The 17,212-nt window shown below is 39.4% G+C and overlaps 1 protein-coding gene across 7 annotated transcripts in view; it reads right to left on the bottom strand.

Annotated features, from left to right (window-relative positions):
- Positions 1 to 17,212, bottom strand: part of MTMR3 (myotubularin related protein 3) — a 128,650-nt gene that overhangs the window by 54,948 nt on the left and 56,490 nt on the right. For 6 of the 7 annotated variants that reach the window (XM_052655189.1, XM_052655192.1, XM_052655193.1 and 3 more), the window contains exons 2-3: positions 6,288 to 6,340; positions 3,482 to 3,567 (exon numbers count right to left, since the gene is read on the bottom strand). In XM_052655189.1, the coding sequence (XP_052511149.1) occupies positions 3,482 to 3,484 (3 nt within the window). In that variant the 5' untranslated portion in view covers positions 3,485 to 3,567; positions 6,288 to 6,340. The remainder of the gene's footprint in view (positions 1 to 3,481; positions 3,568 to 6,287; positions 6,341 to 17,212) is intronic. The other variant, XM_052655190.1, reaches the window with a different exon arrangement.

The following is a 17,212-nucleotide window of genomic DNA, read 5'->3' as shown; positions in this document are numbered from 1 at the left end:
AGACACAGGTTCGATCCCTAGGTCGGAAGATCCCCAGGAGTAGGAAATGGCAACCCACTCCAGTGTTCTCCCTGGGGAAATCCCATGGACAGAGGAGCCTGGCAGGCTTCAACTGATGGAGTCACAAAGAGTTGGACAATATTTAGTAACTAAACAACTACAACAAAACACTTTTATTCTCTTAAAGATCATTTCACAGATCATTTAAGTGATTCCCTAACTAGATTTTTCTGACCTCTAAATAGTGTAGAATTAAAATAATATAGCATGCTTTAAAAAAAAAACCCTAGAGAAGCCGTTTACCAATTCATTTTTGCTGGCACATTCACTTGCATGCTACTCCAGGCAATGTATATAATCTAAGTAGTTACTGAAAACTGAAACTGGAATGAATGATTTTTCAACATATGAGAATTTGGCAAGACAAGAACATAAATAATTTTTCACAGTCAAATAAAATATATGCTCTTTTTATAGGACTGTCCTAGTACACAGTACACGTACAGCTCCTGAACTGATTTTCCCCCTGTATATAAAAATGCCTTTAATTCCAAAGGATTAAGATAGACTAACCCTAATCCTGAGAGTTGGACTATAAAGAATGCTGAATGCCGAAGAATTGATGCTTTTGAACTCGGGTGCTAGAGAAGACTCTTGAGAGTCCCTTGGACTGCAAGGAGATCCAACCAGTCCATCCTAAAGGAAATCAGTCCTGAATATTCATTGGAAGGACTAATGCTGAAGCTGAAACTCCAATACTTTGGCCACCTGATGTGAAGAGCTGACTCACTGGAAAAGACCGTGATGTCGGGAAAGATGGAAGTGGGGAGGAGAAGGGGACGACAAAAGATGAGATGGTTGGATGGCATCACCGACTCAATGGACATGAGTTTGAGTAGACTCCAGGACTTGGTGATGGACAGGGAGGCCTGGCGTGCTGTGGTCTGTGGGGTCACAAAGAGTCGGACACGACTGAGCAAATGAACTGAACTGAGGATAGACTATTGACTTTCCATAAAGAATGGTAAAAATATTACTTAGCTAAACATAAGCTGAATCAACTGCCGAATTTATTATATTTACTTAGTTTCATAGGTAAAAGGGAGGCCAAACTTGAGATGGCTGATGGGGGAAGAGCTGGAAGGAGACGAAGGCAAGGACGAGAAAAAGTCTGGCAGGTGTGTTAACCTGTTAAGAGGCTTGACAACAAATTTACCCTGGGCTAGCTACAGGCAGTAGTTTACCAGGATGAGAGAGCTAGAATAGAATCCACTTGGCCAATTTCCTGGTGTCACTGAGGAACACCGGGCAGGGTGGAATCTCATGTTTATTAATCCCTACCAGCTCCATGTGGGGTCGCTATAAAATCTTGAAAACAGATCAGTCACCACCGTCCCAAGCTAACTTCTGCTACTTGGTAAACTATGTAGGTAACAGAAGTCAGTCTATAAGTCAGGGGGAAGTTAACATTAAAGATAAATATTTAAAGAACATGGGGAGTAGAGGCTAACCAGTGAAAATGTCTATAAACTAAATTTATGTACAAATGTTGCAGGATTAAAAAAAAACTACTCTTTAGAGTCACATATGTGTAGAAACATTTGACAAATGTAAAAGTTTAAAGTGATCATCAGTCTCATTGTCAATTTTAGTTACCATTCTTAAAAGTGGCATTAAAAGTCATCAAAAATAAAAATTTCTGTTGATATAATGTTTGTGATTTCTTTCAACATAATCCAAAGAGGTGGGGGGTGGGGAGTCAGAAGGAACAAATGTGGTCATGAACTGATTACTGCATCTGGCTGATGCCTCTGTGGGGCTTATGAGGGTTCATCATACTATTTTCAATTTACATAGGCTTGAGATTTTTCCATAATGAAACACAAAAACATTTTCCTAATGCTTAACCTCCCCGAAAGATCTCAATTTTATTCAAGAATTTTTTTAAAGTATGAAAGGATGATATTCAAGAAAAACCAGTGCTTCTGAATTCTCTACACAGAAAAATAAGGATTAAGAACACGTAACCAAATAGCTAAAACAGAAAATATTAATTAATACTACTTAAACCAATGGTTCAACAATTTGCAAAGTGTTAGGTAGCTAGTAAAAAATCATTAGGAGTCCAACGAATCAACAAAGAAAAGTGTTTAATTCATTTAGTGAAATAAGCAAAACAGAAATTTAATGTTTTAATTCCAGCTACATAAACTATACATAGGCACATAAACTAGTTAGAAAGGAATACAACTATGGGCTTTGGTGGAAGAATTATAAATGAGTACTTCTAAAGACTTATTATGAAGCTGCTTAATGAAAGTTTTTTTTTTAAACACATGTTCACACCGGCTCCCTGAACACTGTGCGCGCACACACGACTGTCTGCAGGGCACCAGAGCAAGGACCAGGCTGCTGTGCGGAACACAGAGAAGCGCAACCCTTCTGTGCCCAGCAGAGCTGCTTTCACGAGCCCGCCACGGGTGGCTCACTAGCGCTGGCATACAGATCAGATAAACATTAGGCAAATGCTCTCAATTCATTAAAAACTCATGAAAACCAATAAAATAATACAGCATAAAGAAAAGCTCATCAGTACTTGGGTATAGGATACATCAGAAAGCTGTTGTGACCATAAACTGAGAAAAAACTGGCAAAGATTAAAAATGACAGCAGTTACCTTTCCCATTTTAATGACACTTCTATACACCTAGTTTTTTTGGTTTTAGTTTGTTTTTAATGTTGAAAGGCATTTTCCATCCATGTTCCCAATGATGCTTGAAATTAGCATGGCCTTTTCAATTCCTTCTTTGTGTGCCAGCATGACAGTTTGGATCTAGCGAACATCACCAAGGTAGAAGCAGAGGGCCATTTCTTCCTTAAGCCTTGAAGCTCTGTTTACATATTTTTGGGACTGATAGAAATGTAGCTGGCTCAGTGCTCCCACTTCTCTGCCTAAAGTGGGTCCTAAATGGCTCGCAAGTCACTGAAATACACTCGTTTTAGTCACAGATGCAGGCAGGCCTTGTGCAGAGCTACTTCATCTTCTTTGGGATAATAACAATGTTAAAGAGGAAAAACAGGGAAGACAGGGAACTGCTTTCATCCAGAAAGGTAAATTCATAAAGAATATGTATATGACCATATTAATTCTCCACAACGCAACACATACAGAGAAAAGCTTCTTACTGTTATCTTCCTTCCCAGAAAAGAAATAAGAAACCTGAAGTCCAACAAACATTTGTTCTTGAATCTATTTACACTACCTGACTGAAAACAGACAATATCTAACTCACACGATTAAAGTGAACAGAAGCAAAACTGCTCTAAGACACTAAAATACTCAAATTATTACTAGTGATACTAAGTAAACAATAAAAGACAACAGACAGTTCTGAGGGCGGGAACTATAAACTCACTAGTATTCACTTCACTGTCAGGACAGAGTTCGAGTCCAGCTGTCTTGCTGTTTCTCCGTACTTACCATGACAGGAGGCCGAGGTGAGGAGGAGAGATCTCCGTCCCTTCTTCAGTGTCTTGGCAAGCCTTTTCTTTCCTTTACGCCTGGAACTTGAGGGGAGGAAAAGGACAAAATTGGTAATTTTCCATGTGTGTGCTAAGTTGCTCAGTCGTGTCTGACTGTGCGACCCTGTGGACTGCAGCCCTCCAGGCTCCTCTGTCCATGCAATTCTCCAGGCAGGAACACTGGAGCATGTTGTGTGCCCTCCTCCACGGGATCTTCCCGACCCAGAGATGGGGTCAGCATCTCCTGCATCTCCTCCATTGGTGGGGGTGGTCTTTGCCACTAGCACCACCTCAGAAGCCCAATTTCCCATTTGGCCATACCCTAATTAAAGGAACTGCATATACAAGGACCAAAGGACTTGACCAGAGTCAGCCAAGAAAAAGCTGAGAGTCACCCAGCCAACCCACTAGTCAAATCCAAACTCCTTTAAAGGGCTGCGAAAATCATCCTGGCCGTAACCTATCTGAGCAAAAACAACTGCGAAAGCTCATGCTCCTAAAGTTGACAGCAACATGAAAACTATCATAAACCTTAGATGAAAATAATAAAGCAATAATTAAAACCAACTTGCGAATGAAAATACAGCATATAACAATGTAATTCTTACAATATTAAATAGCATGTTTTTGTAAATTCTGTAAATTCAAAATGGATCTCCCCATCTGTGGGAACCAAACTGACTTAGTACACAAAATATGAAAGAAAAAAGTCTTTTACCCCAATATCCTACGCTCAGTGAAAACTCAGGCCATGCTAATGCCTTTACCTGGTTTTCAGAAACAACTATAATACTGGGGGAGGAACACCGAACAAGAAACTCAGGCTACTAAGAACACTATTACTTTAATAAGTAGCCTTCTAAATGTATATATGTGTGTGTGTGTGTGTGTGTATATATATATATATATATATATAAAACAGATACATTACATGCAAAGCCAGCATTTCTAGTTCACTAAACTTCCACAAATACTGCATATTTTTGCAAGTCTGGGATTCAATATTCAAAGCAGATGCTTTATGATCAATGAAAGCGAGGGAAGAGAGGCCATGGCAGCAGCAGGGCACAGAGCCTCACACAGCTGTGCCTGGAAGCGTGGCCTGAGGTGGCGTGAAGGAGGCTCTGGCTGCAGGGTGGGAACAGACTAGACTGAAATTGCACTCATCTCACACGCTAGTAGAGTAATGCTCAAAATTCTCCAAGCCAGGCTTCAGCAATACGTGAACCGTGAACTTCCTGATGGTCAAGCTGGTTTTAGAAAAGGCAGAGGAACCAGAGATCAAATTGCCAACATCCGCTGGATCATCGAAAATGCAAGAGAGTTCCAGAAAAACATCTACTTCTGCTTTATTGACTATGCCAAAGCCTTTGACTGTGTGGATCACAATAAACTGTGGAAAATTCTGAAAGAGATGGGAATACCCAGACCACCTGACCTGCCTCTTGAGAAATCTGTATGCAGGTCAGGAAGCAACAGTTAGAACTAGACATGGAACAACAGACTGGTTCCAAATAGGAAAAGGAGTACGTCAAGGCTGTATATTGTCACCCTGCTTATTTAACTTATATGCAGAGTACATCATGAGAAACGCTGGACTGGAAGAAACACAAGCTGGAATCAAGATTGCCAGGAGAAATATCAATAACCTCAGATATGCAGATGACACCACCCTTAAGGCAGAAAGTGAAGAGGAGCTAAAGAGCCTCTTGATGAAAGTGAAAGAGGAGAGCGAAAAAGTTGGCTTAAAGCTCAACATTCAGAAAACGAAGATCATGGCATCCGGTCCCATCACTTCATGGGAAATAGATCGGGAAACAGTGACAGACTTTATTTTTTTGGGCTCCAAAATCACTGCAGATGGTGACTGCAGCCATGGAATTAAAAGACGCTTACTCCTTGGAAGGAAAGTTATGACCAACCTAGACAGAATATTCAAAAGCAGAGACATTACTTTGCCAACAAAGGTCCGTCTAGTCAAGGCTGTGGTTTTTCCAGCGGTCATATGGATGTGCGAGTTGGACTATAAAGAAAGCTAAGCACCGAAGAATTGATGCTTTTGAACTGTGGTGTTGGAGAAGACGCTTGAGATCCAACCATTCCATCCTAAAGGAGATCAGTCCTGAGTGTTCATTGGAAGGACTGATGGTGAAGCTGAAACTCCAATACTCTGGCCACCTGATATGAAGAGGTGACTCACTGGAAAAGACCCTGACGCTGGGAAAGACTGAAGGTAGGAGGAGAAAGGGATGACAGAGGATGAGATGGTTAGATGGCACCACCGACTCAATGGACATGAGTTTGGGTAAACTCCAGGAGTTGGTGATGGACAGGGAGGCCTGCTGTGCTGCAGTTCATGGGGTAGCAAAGAGTCGGACACGACTGAGAGACTGAACTGAAGTCTAGTAACAAGGCCTTGATTTTCAAACAGATTTAACAATTTAAGAAAACTCAAAGAAAGAATCAAGTTGCAATTTAAAAGATCATGTTTAAAACTATTTTAAACAAATGATTAAGGCTACAACTCATTTAATCTCAACTTTAATACCAGTTTCTAGGCATAGTGTATTATACTATGGCAATGGCTCGAGTCCTGATGGTGGGGAGAGACCAAATTTTAAGATTTAACATTAAAGTGAACATACAAGAGTTCACTTAAATGCCCACAGACAAACAGGGCCCCCAAATTAATCTGTCAATTGTCTTTTGCTGCCTCAAAACAGCAGAGTGTAGTAGAGGGTGAAGGGTAGGGAGAACAAACTTACCAAATAAAGTTTGTCTGAAGAGCTTTTTCTATTTGAAGGTTTCACAAGAAAATCTGCAGAAGAAAAACCAGTAGTTTAACAATGACAAATATCCTAAGTATCCAGTTAAGCCACTTAGATTTTCCCACTAGACTTTTCTCTACAAGCTGGAATGCCATGACAATACATTAATTTTTAAATTGCTACAATGTGAACTTCTTAGTGAACCACATTTTAGAATACTTAATTGTGCAAAATGGGCCAATTCGGGCCTTACCATGCCTTTAGAAACTGCCGAACCATACAGACAGAACGTTCCCAGAACCTACAAATACTCCTCTAAGAATTTTGCTCTGTCAATCAAATATCATTTCTGATGGCTTCTCAGGTAAATCTCTGCCACTAAAAGAACAAGTACTTTGAAAAACTAAGAAAATCGCAGGAGATCTAGACTTGGACTCGGTGGTTGAAGTTGATTTGTGCACGTTATTGGCTTCTCTACCAAGGGATCTTTTTGGCGTAAGAAAAAAAGATCAGAAGGGCAAAGTGTAGTCTAAACACAAAAAACTCCTGTCACAAAGAGGCAACATCTGACCCTTACAGAGCTAAAAGACCTCGTCAATCTACTGTTTAATCACTAAGTCCTGTCTGAGTCTAGCTACCCCATGGACTGTAGCCCCCCAAGCCAACAATACTGGAGTGGGTGGTCATTTCCGCCTCCAGGGGAATCTTCCGATCTAGGAATCAAACCCAGGTCTTCCGCGCTGCAGGCGATTTCCTTTGTAAAGACTTCTCTCAGTATTTGCAGACAACTTATCCTTTTGAGCTGTTGATGCGACATAAAGTCACATATATGAACAACCCTGCACAAAATATCAAAGTCCTAAAATCAAGGAGTCGGTCAACATTTTGCATTATTCTCACAATCTCTGAAAACACTTTTTACACAAGAACCATATAAGAGGAGGCTAAGTATGTAAATATAAAATGTTCTAACCACAGGAAAGATATAAGCATCTGAATGCAGAGTTCCAAAGAATAGCAAGGAGAGATAAGAAAGCCTTCCTCAGCGATCAATGCAAAGAGAGGAAAACAACAGAATGGGAAAGACTAGAGATCTCTTCAGGAAAATTAGAGATACCAAGGGAACATTTCATGCAAAGATGGGCTCAATAAAGGAAAGAAATAGTATGGACCTAACAGAAGCACAAGATATTAAGAAGAGGTGGCAAGAATACACGGAAGAACTGTACAAAAAAGATCTTCACGACCCAGATAATCATGATGATGTGATCACTAATCTAGAGCCAGACATCTTGGAATGTGAAGTCAAGTGGGCCTTAGAAAGCATCATTATGAACAAAGCTAGTGGAGGTGATGGCATTCCAGTGGAGCTATTTCAAATCCTGAAAGATGATGCTGTGAAAGTGCTGCACTCAATATGCCAGCAAATTTGGAAAACTCAGCAGTGGCCACAGGACTGGAAAAGGTCAGTTTTCATTCCAATTCCAAAGAAAGGCAATGCCAAAGAATGCTCACTACCGCACAATTGCACTCATCTTACATGCTAGTAGAGTAATGCTCAAAATTCTCCAAGCCAGGCTTCAGCAATACGTGAACCGTGAACTTCCTGATGTTCAAGCTGGTTTTAGAAAAGGCAGAGGAACCAGAGATCAAATTGCCAACATGTGCTGGATCATCGAAAAAGCAAGAGTTCCAGAAAAACATCTATTTCTGCTTTATTGACTACGCCAAAGCCTTTGACTGTGTGGATCACAATAAGCTGTGGAAAATTCTGAAAGAGATGGGAATACCCAGACCACCTAACCTGCCTCTTGAGAAATCTGGATGCAGGTCAGGAAGCCACAGTTAGAACTGGACATGGAACAACAGATTGGTTCCAAATAGGAAAAGGAGTACGTCAAGGCTGTATATTGTCACCCTGCTTATTTAACTTATATGCAGAGTACATCATGAGAAACGCTGGACTGGAAGAAACACAAGCTGGAATCAAGATTGCCAGGAGAAATATCAATAACCTCAGATATGCAGATGACACCACCCTTATGGCAGAAAGTGAAGAGGAACTCAAAAGCCTCTTGATGAAAGTGAAAGAGAAGAGCGAAAAAGTTGGCTTAAAGCTCAACATTCAGAAAACGAAGATCATGGCATCTGGTCCCATCACTTCATGGGAAATAGATGGGGAAACAGTGCAAACAGTGGCAGACTTTATTTCTCTGGGTTCCAAAATCACTGCAGATGGTGACTGCAGCCATGAAATTAAAAGACACTTACTCCTTGGAAGAAAAGTTATGACCAACCTAGATAGCATATGCAAAAGCAGAGACATTACTTCGCCGACTAAGGTCCGTCTAGTCAAGGCTATGGTTTTTCCAGTAGTCATGTATGGATGTGAGAGTTGGACTGTGAAGAAGGCTGAGCGCCGAAGAATTGATGCTTTTGAACTGTGGTATTGGACAAGACTCTTCAGAGTCCCTTGGACTGCAAGGAGATCCAACCAGTCCATTCTGAAGGAGATCAGCCCTGGGATTTCTTTGGAAGGAATGATGCTAAAGCTGAAGCTCCAGTACTTTGGCCACCTCATGCGAAGAGTTGACTCATTGGAAAAGACCCTGATGCTGGGAGGGATTGGGGGCAGGAGGAGAAGGGGACGACCGAGGATGAGATGGGTGGACGGCATCACGGACTCGATGGACGTGAGTCTGAGTGAATTCCAGGAGATGGTGATGGACAGGGAGGCCTGGCGTGCTGCGATTCATGGGGTCGCAAAGAGTCAGACACAACTGAGCGACTGAACTGAACTGAACCACTTTCCAAGTAGTATTTTTGTCTCCCAGTAACTTTTAAGTTTTACAACTCAGGCTGGGCCACATTAACAACATGCTATATGGGAACTAAGGCTATTCATAATTTGCAACTTGAGATACAAAATATACTACTATCAATATTGGTTCTGTTGTTTAATGAGGTATAACACAGTAGAGCAGGAAAGTTTAAAGGTTTTAAATCTGCAGGAACTTTTGTTGCTAAAGCATAGTTTTTGCTTAGTATTTGAAAACTGAAATACAAATTACAATTATTTTCATTTTTCCTTTATACTACAGTAAGATTATTATTGACTTTTTAAAATTATGTCTGTAGGTACACTGTATCATCTATGAACTTTATTTAGGATAATAAGAAAACATTTGTCAAAAAGAACAGATGCTGGGTCTTTTTGTCTTAGCTATTGAAAAACAACCAGATAAGACAATATATTAGTATATGATGGCACATTCCACGGAAGCACTAAATGCGAGAAACGATGAGACATTTCACTGTAAATGCTGTAGCACTCTGATACTTCTTGGGTCACTCCAATGACATGCAAGTGCTCAGAGTTCAGAGAAAGAGACAACCAGGGAGGCTTCACAGGAGGCGGAGCACGACTTAGTCTTACAGATTAGGTGGAATTTAAATAAAAAGAGGGGAGGTAAGCCAAGTGAGGATGGATACTAATGCCACAGTGGGAAGAGGACACATTTTGAGCAACAGAGAGTAGGTTAGACTAGCAATCATATTCAGGGAAATTAGACTAAAAAGACAGCACACACTGTGGGCCTTCAATGCCAGGCCAGTGAGTTCAGATTTCACTCGATGGCATAAAACCAGAAGCTTCCTGAGCAGGAGAATAACAACACAAGAGTGGTCGCATGAGAAAGCAGCAAGCAGGATGGTCTGGAGTGGAAGAGTCACTTACGATGTTTCCAGACTAGGAGTTCAGATACGAACTGCTAAGAGCCCAATATCTTAATGATAGTAAAAACACAGAGGCACCACCAGAGTGGAAAACGTTAATTGCTTAAGCTTGGTAATTAATTAGGAATGAGAAAAGGAGGCAGAGCAAGTTGGCGAAGATAACTGCAAAATGCTAAGCCCTGTGGTGAGCAGAAAAAGAATGGTTTTGTTAAGAACCGAAGAGCAGCTTCCAAGGAAGCAACACCAGATAGGATATACTGGCTTTAAAGGTGGCCTCACAAATAAATATATGTCCAGCCAGTAATTATGGGTAAAATGGGATTAGATTCAAGAGACAGGTCAAAGCTAGGGGTAAGAATGAATTAATGGTGTTCCATTTCAAAGAAATTACTATCTACTACAAGAATCATCTGACATAGTTTCAGAAATTACTTGGTAATTTATTCTGTCAAAGATAGGATAAGTCCATTAATAGCAAAGTGTGTGAAGGTTCCAGAGGTGTAAAGCTCTAAGGCATGGACCAAACAACAGGATGACTCAACGAAAGGCTCAGGCAGGTCTGCTTCAAGGCCAGCAATGACTCCTCGTACCACAACCAAACACCCCCTTAGCTGGAAACAAGTATGCCACTGTCCAACACTGCCAACCAAACTTTAAAGACTGCCCATGGCTCTTCGGACTATCTGCCCGATAAAGGCATGCAGAGTAGGTCTGAAGGAAGCTCGCTGGTGCCACAAGCTATTGTCTCATGAAGCCTGACAGGATCCCGTGATACCAGCCATGCGTTTGAAGAGGTAGAATGTAAAGTGGTTACGTTAAATCTAAGCAATAACCTCACGCCTCTAAGACCATGGATTCTTAAGCACATTAAGCACTGATGAACAACCTGGGCAGCAATGTGGAGTAAGAGTTAATGATGGTCACTTTTACATTCCATCTGGGGAGTAGTGTTAAAAGGGGGGGCGGGGGGACTTTCTGAAGTTACCTGATGTAAGAGGGTAAATTGTTTACAATCATGTAATATACTATGAATTGAATTTTATCTATTTTAAGAGGAAACTAAAAAAATAGACATACTTAATTATTAAATACTAAAATACAAGATATTACTGTACACAAGGTCCTTCAGGAAGATAATGAGAAAATTATTACGAGGAAGGGCATGGAGGCCCCGAGAAGGCTAATGAGGAATGGACACCGGCAACAATCTGCCGTCATCTTAGGCCACTACTATATCCACTTCAGCAAGGGCCAAGAGCCACACCAATGTGGACCATTTCTGTAATAAAATAAGGGAAGCTAAACTACAAAAACCAATTAGATTAAACCAAATACACAAGGAAAACTTAGAGACTCAAGTCGGTCTTCCTATAATATGGGTGGGGGGGGTGGGATTCAGGGGAAGAAAGGGCTAAAGCAGCACTTTTTGGGCTACAGTATGCTTTCACTTCAGAAGAAAAAAGAAACTTTTTTTTCCCTACAGACCTGTCTCACTTTCAAATGTAAGAATAATTGAGAGTTCAAATCTTTAAGACGACAACACCGAGCCATTTTAAAAGAATCTTTTATTTTCACTGTATGTGAAAGAAATGGCTTTTCCTGCACATGTACTGCACACTAAGAAACACTGACAGCAAGACTTGACTGTGGAGGCAAAATAATTAAGAGATGGTAATTTTCAGTAAGTGGCTTTACGACTGCTACCACTCTGGGTGGGCTCTTCAGGTTCCCAGTGTTTCCTCATGTGTGCCTAGTGACTCTGGATATCTGATGTATGACATGACCTTCCCAAACTAGGATTCCATGGCATGTTGGGGAGATTATTCCATGGTGGAGAGATGATTTAATCACTAGTAAATCCCAAAACTTATCAGCTGAGTAAAACTACTGTGGTTTGGTCTTACTCCCCGGACAATATCCCAAACCTCAAGCTTTCTAAAACTTTTGCTGCTGAAGTCAACTATAAATGAAAAAAACCAAGAAACAGTTCAAAAGGCATGGGTGAATGCTCTCAATTAGACTTTTTCCCCCTACTTATAAGGATCATGTTTTTTAAAAAAGTGAGAAAAAAAAAAAAACTAAATGTGAAATTGAGTCAGTGTCCTGGTGCAGTGACACTTCCAAATGAGATTAATTTACTTAAAAAAAAAAAAAAGATGCTGTATGTCTTTCCCACCTCTTTCAAAAACATTAAGGTCTGTGTGTTTTCAGGGACCCAGACACAAGTTCACGATGAGACTATGCATTCCTCTGCCAGCTGTAGACTACAGATAAGCAGTTAAAATATTATCATTTCCTAAGCAAAAAAACAACCATCTTCTCGAAAAACAAAAATCCAGTAAGTTGTTCAGAAATGGTCAGATGAACTGTTATAATCTAATTTCTGTATCAAAGAGCAATAAGTCTCTCGAACCAGCAATATTTATGGCAATGTTCACTCTAACAAGTTCTGTTTCAATAGATAATAACCAAGTATCGATCGTGTATAATTCTGTGAATACATTAGTAGTACAAAAGTGTGGTTCATTCTATCAGTTTTGTTTTTTTTTCCTCAAATGTGGAAAAGTTCCAAATACATTCCTCAAAGGAGGTGCTGCTGTAACACACAGAATTTCAGTTACTGATCAATACTTAGGATCATTTGTCTTCACTTACGTGACTAACATTGACAGCTGCTTTTTCCAAAAGGGACCCCCAAATATGAGAAGTCAAAAGCAAAGAAACTGTGCTCTAGTGTTTTTAGATATTAAGATCTGACTGCATTTCAAGTGTACCTTTTTGCTTTCCACATCTCAAGAAGGCAAAAGGAAGCCCTGACCACCTTCTCAGAAAGATCAACTGTGATCAAATCAACCTTAGCAAATTTGATTTGTACCTTTTAAAATCATTTATTTCTTACAAGTGTTTCCCTTTTAAACTTACTCCCTATAGGAAAGATAGCAAGAGGGGAAGCATAAATCATGCATAAATCATACATGATGTCTTGGTGAAGACATTTTCTTTTTTTCCTTTTGATTTTTTAAATTATGCAAGTATGATAACACATTTACAGGAAACTTGGAAAATACAGAACAAAGTTACACATAGTTCCACTATTACAATTATTTTTAAGTAGAAGATTTTTAGTTTGAGTTTCAATATCAAACTCTCAAAAATTAAAAGAATGAATATACAGAAAAGTAGGAGGATACAGACCTGAAAAGTTCAGTGAAGGCATTTTCTGGTGGTAACCAGAAAAGATTAAAACTGAAGACATAATACAGTCTACTAAAGAGGATAAAAATAATTTCAAGAATTGTTTTAATGTTTTGACTTGCTCTACAGTCACTTCTATAAAGAAAACATCCACTTCATTCTACTAACTCAGATATATTAAATTATTAACAGGATTATAAATTTCTATGAGTAATTTGTAATGTTATCTTCTGACTCTCTATCCTCCACCAAAAGTCACAAGGCAGATATTATTTTACTACTGAAATTAAGAATTTTAAATTTAGCTTTGTGAGGCAACATTTAGGTTCACCATGGTAAATGGAGAGATGGTCCCTAACACCTAAGAAAGAAAAAACAAACTATCAGAAAACAAATACTTAAGTTTTGGTTATTGACAGAGAAAGTCCAGGCATTCAAATCACTAGAAATTAATTGAAAGCCACGCAAGATCATTTTATCTAAGTGCCAGGGGTAGTTCAATATTTATAACTGCTATGTAAAGATCAGAAAGACCAGCTCCGGTGTTGGGAAAATGTTTGACTTTTGTTTCTTTGACTAGTTCCAAGGCCTACCTTTGGGATATTAATAAAAGAAGGTAAATGCCTGCACACTCATTTATGTCCTGCCACTTGCTCTCAGTTAACTTTTAGTGAAGAGGAAAGAAGTAATTTTGTTTCCCCCAGTCCCCCTTTCTCCCTACACTGTCCCAAACTGAAGTTCTCATGGGCAATCATAGGGCAAATGTTCTATTTTTTAAAAAAGATTCCTACTCAGGAAATTCATACCTCAAGGAAACTTAAAATTTCCTAATTATAACCTTATAATGACTTCTGCCCCCCTTAAAACATCACGTGATTATCTCAACAGAGCCTGCACACTCTGACCATGCCTCCTACAAGTCCAAGAATAAAATTATAACTGCATTTTCCTGGACAAAACACTGAAATAACCAACTCCTACCTATGAAGATGAGCAGGTTTACAATAGGTTCTCAAAAGGTTTTTCAATAAGGCTTAAATTATGAGCTCCAATTTCTTATGTACTCCAACAGAAAAAGACCACTAATCATGAGATAGGTAGCAAAGAACAAAACCTTACTTTTGTTAAAGGCAACTAAAATATTATGCAAAATTCAACTACCAATGTCATTTTGAAATGTGCAAATTCACACTGTTTATTCCAATATGCTTTGCTTCTGGACCCTGCCCTAAAAAGGCAAGAACATTCTCCAAACCCCACCCTTTTTATACCAATCCTCTGCCCTCAAGCTGGATAAGAGGTTTCTTTTCTAGGAAGACAGCAACTTAGTTTGAAAGTCAACTTACCATAGAAATCAAGAGTTCGCCCATGTATAAATGACATGATTTTCCTATTAGGCCTAGGTACTTGGGATGTTCAAAACCAATTCTAGAAAAATTTGGAGTTAAACTACACTCAAAAAATAGCTATCAGCATTCCAAACCTAGCTAATCTGTATATTGCTTATTAGTTTATCAATAATATATAGGAATATTAATGGTCTTCTCTCCATCTACAAACAGATTCTTCAGAAAAGTTGTGGTTCCCTCTACTTAGATTTATGCAGAGTAATAGGCAACAAAATGGACAAGGACCAGAAAGCTGAATGAAAATGCAAACCCACCCTTTAAGCATACAACTTAACAATAAAGAGAAGAAACAGATTTTAACTGCTGTCATCTCGATTATAAACTGTCCAACTCCAGATAGCCAACAGGCACATTCAGAGAAGAGAGACAAAATTCCAAGAGTAGAGGCTATACGCGCAACAAAAAGAATCCACTCTTACCCTGGTCCAGTTGTGTGTGCTGTGCTTAGTTGCTCAGTTGTGTCCAACTCTTTGCGACCCCATGGGCTGGAGCTCACCAGGCTCCTCTGTCCATGGGGATTCTCCAGGCAAGAATACTGGAGTGGGTTGCCATGCCTTCCTCCAGGGGATCTTCCCAACCCAGGGATCGAACCCAAGTCTCCCATATTGCAGGCGGATTCTTTATCATCTGAGCTACAAGTGATATTCTGGCAACTAGGCAGGGGGCTACTCATATTTTTGAAAACAAGCCAGTGAAGACCCAAATAACCTCTCATAACCACACACGACAACATGGGCTCTATTTAAAATGGTGAGCTCAAATATCCACTCTTTTGAAGCAGTACTCCTCAATTATTAAAGAGCCAAAAGACCAGAACACCATCTTCTTAAGAATCCTTTTGGGACCAATACAATTCAACAGATGCCCAGAAAACAACCCACCCTTTTAAACTAGTGACATTTATTTCATGTAAACAGAGGGAAACATGTAACTGCCACTGAAATATATGTAGGGATAAAAAACTTTTTCAGCTAAAGTCAAAAAGTAGAATTCAGAAAATGCTTTACTTAAAAGGAGAACAAAAGTCCTAAGCTAATAAGAAATAAAGTTGTCTTATTAAGTAAAGAGGATTCTCCTTAAATAACTGCACTTAACCACTTTAAAAACCTTAGACAAGTCATAGGTTCAAACTGAAGACAAACCAAACCATGAATTTTAAGAATTCTTAAGCTATCATTTCGCTTAACCCATTAATCAGAAAAGGGGATGGGGGCTTTTTGAAACAGCACACTGGCTAAATTACTTGTATTTATACAAAACACATTAAAATACAGGTATTAGTAAAATAGTTATCTAAAATAAAATTAAAAACTGTTGAAACACACAGCCTAATATCAACCTATTCTAAACACACTGCAGAGTCTAAGGATATTGCTTAGACATCAAAAAACTTAAGTACTAGGACTCCCCTAGTGGTCCAGTGGTTAGGACTCAGAGCTTTCACTGCAAGGGACACAGGATCGATCCCTGGTGGGAAACTAAGTTCCTGCATGCCGCATGCTGTGGGGAAAAAAAAAAAAATCCACACAGACAAGTAACTGGAATTCTCAAGTTTCCAATAAGCATGTGAACATAACTACTAAGAATAATACCACACTTTCAAGATCAATCTGAGCCACTCATGTTTCTTGCATTTTCCAACATGAAACTAAAGGAACTAAAGTTCAATGAAACTCAAGTCTAATAAAGGTCTAAGAAATAATGCATCACTCAAGCTCTCTGGTAAATATCAGGCCTATGAATGAATGGACAACATATCCTGTACTACTTTCATTTTTACCCAGGACACACATATGCTAACATGCAAAGAAATATAAAGACCTTGGGAAGAGTTTACACTTTCCTACTGATTTACTCTTCAACATCTAACCTAGCCAGGGATCAAATGGCCAACATCTACCAGATCATAGAAAAAACAAAGGGAATTTCACACACAAAAAATCTACTTTTGCTTCATTGACTACACTAAAGCTTTTGACTGTGTGGATCACAACAAACTGTGGAAAATTCTTGAAGAGATGGGAATTTCAGACCACCTTAGTCTCCTGAGAAACCTGTATGCGGGTCAAGAATCAACAGTTAGAACTGGACATGGAACAATGGACTGGTTCCAAATTGGGAAAGGAGTACATCAAGGCTGTATATTATCACCCTGCTTACTTAACTTATATGCTGAGTACACATCATGCAATATGTCGGGCTTGATGAATCACAATCTGGAATCAAGACTGCGAGGAAAAATATAAACAACCTCAGATATGCAGATGATACCACTCTACTGGCAGAAAGTGAAGAGGAACTAAAGAGTTTCTTGATGAAGGTGAAAGAAAAGTGAAAAAGCTAGCTTAAAACTCAACTTGCAAAAAATTAACATCATGGCTTCCAGTCCCATCACTTATGGCAAATAGACGGGAAAACATGGAAACAGTGACTGATTTTATTTTCTTGGGCTTCAAAACCACAGCAGATGGTGACTGGAGCCACGATATTAAAAGATGTTTGCTCCTTGGAAGAAAAACTATGACAAACCTCGACGGCGTATTAAAAGGGGACATCACTTTGCCAACAAAGGTCCGTATAGTC

This window comes from Budorcas taxicolor, chromosome 17, assembly GCF_023091745.1.
Source record: "Budorcas taxicolor isolate Tak-1 chromosome 17, Takin1.1, whole genome shotgun sequence".
Classification (NCBI taxonomy): Eukaryota; Metazoa; Chordata; class Mammalia; order Artiodactyla; family Bovidae; genus Budorcas; species Budorcas taxicolor.
Note: the sequence above shows the minus strand (reverse complement) of the source record. Positions and strands in the feature narration are given on the sequence as shown.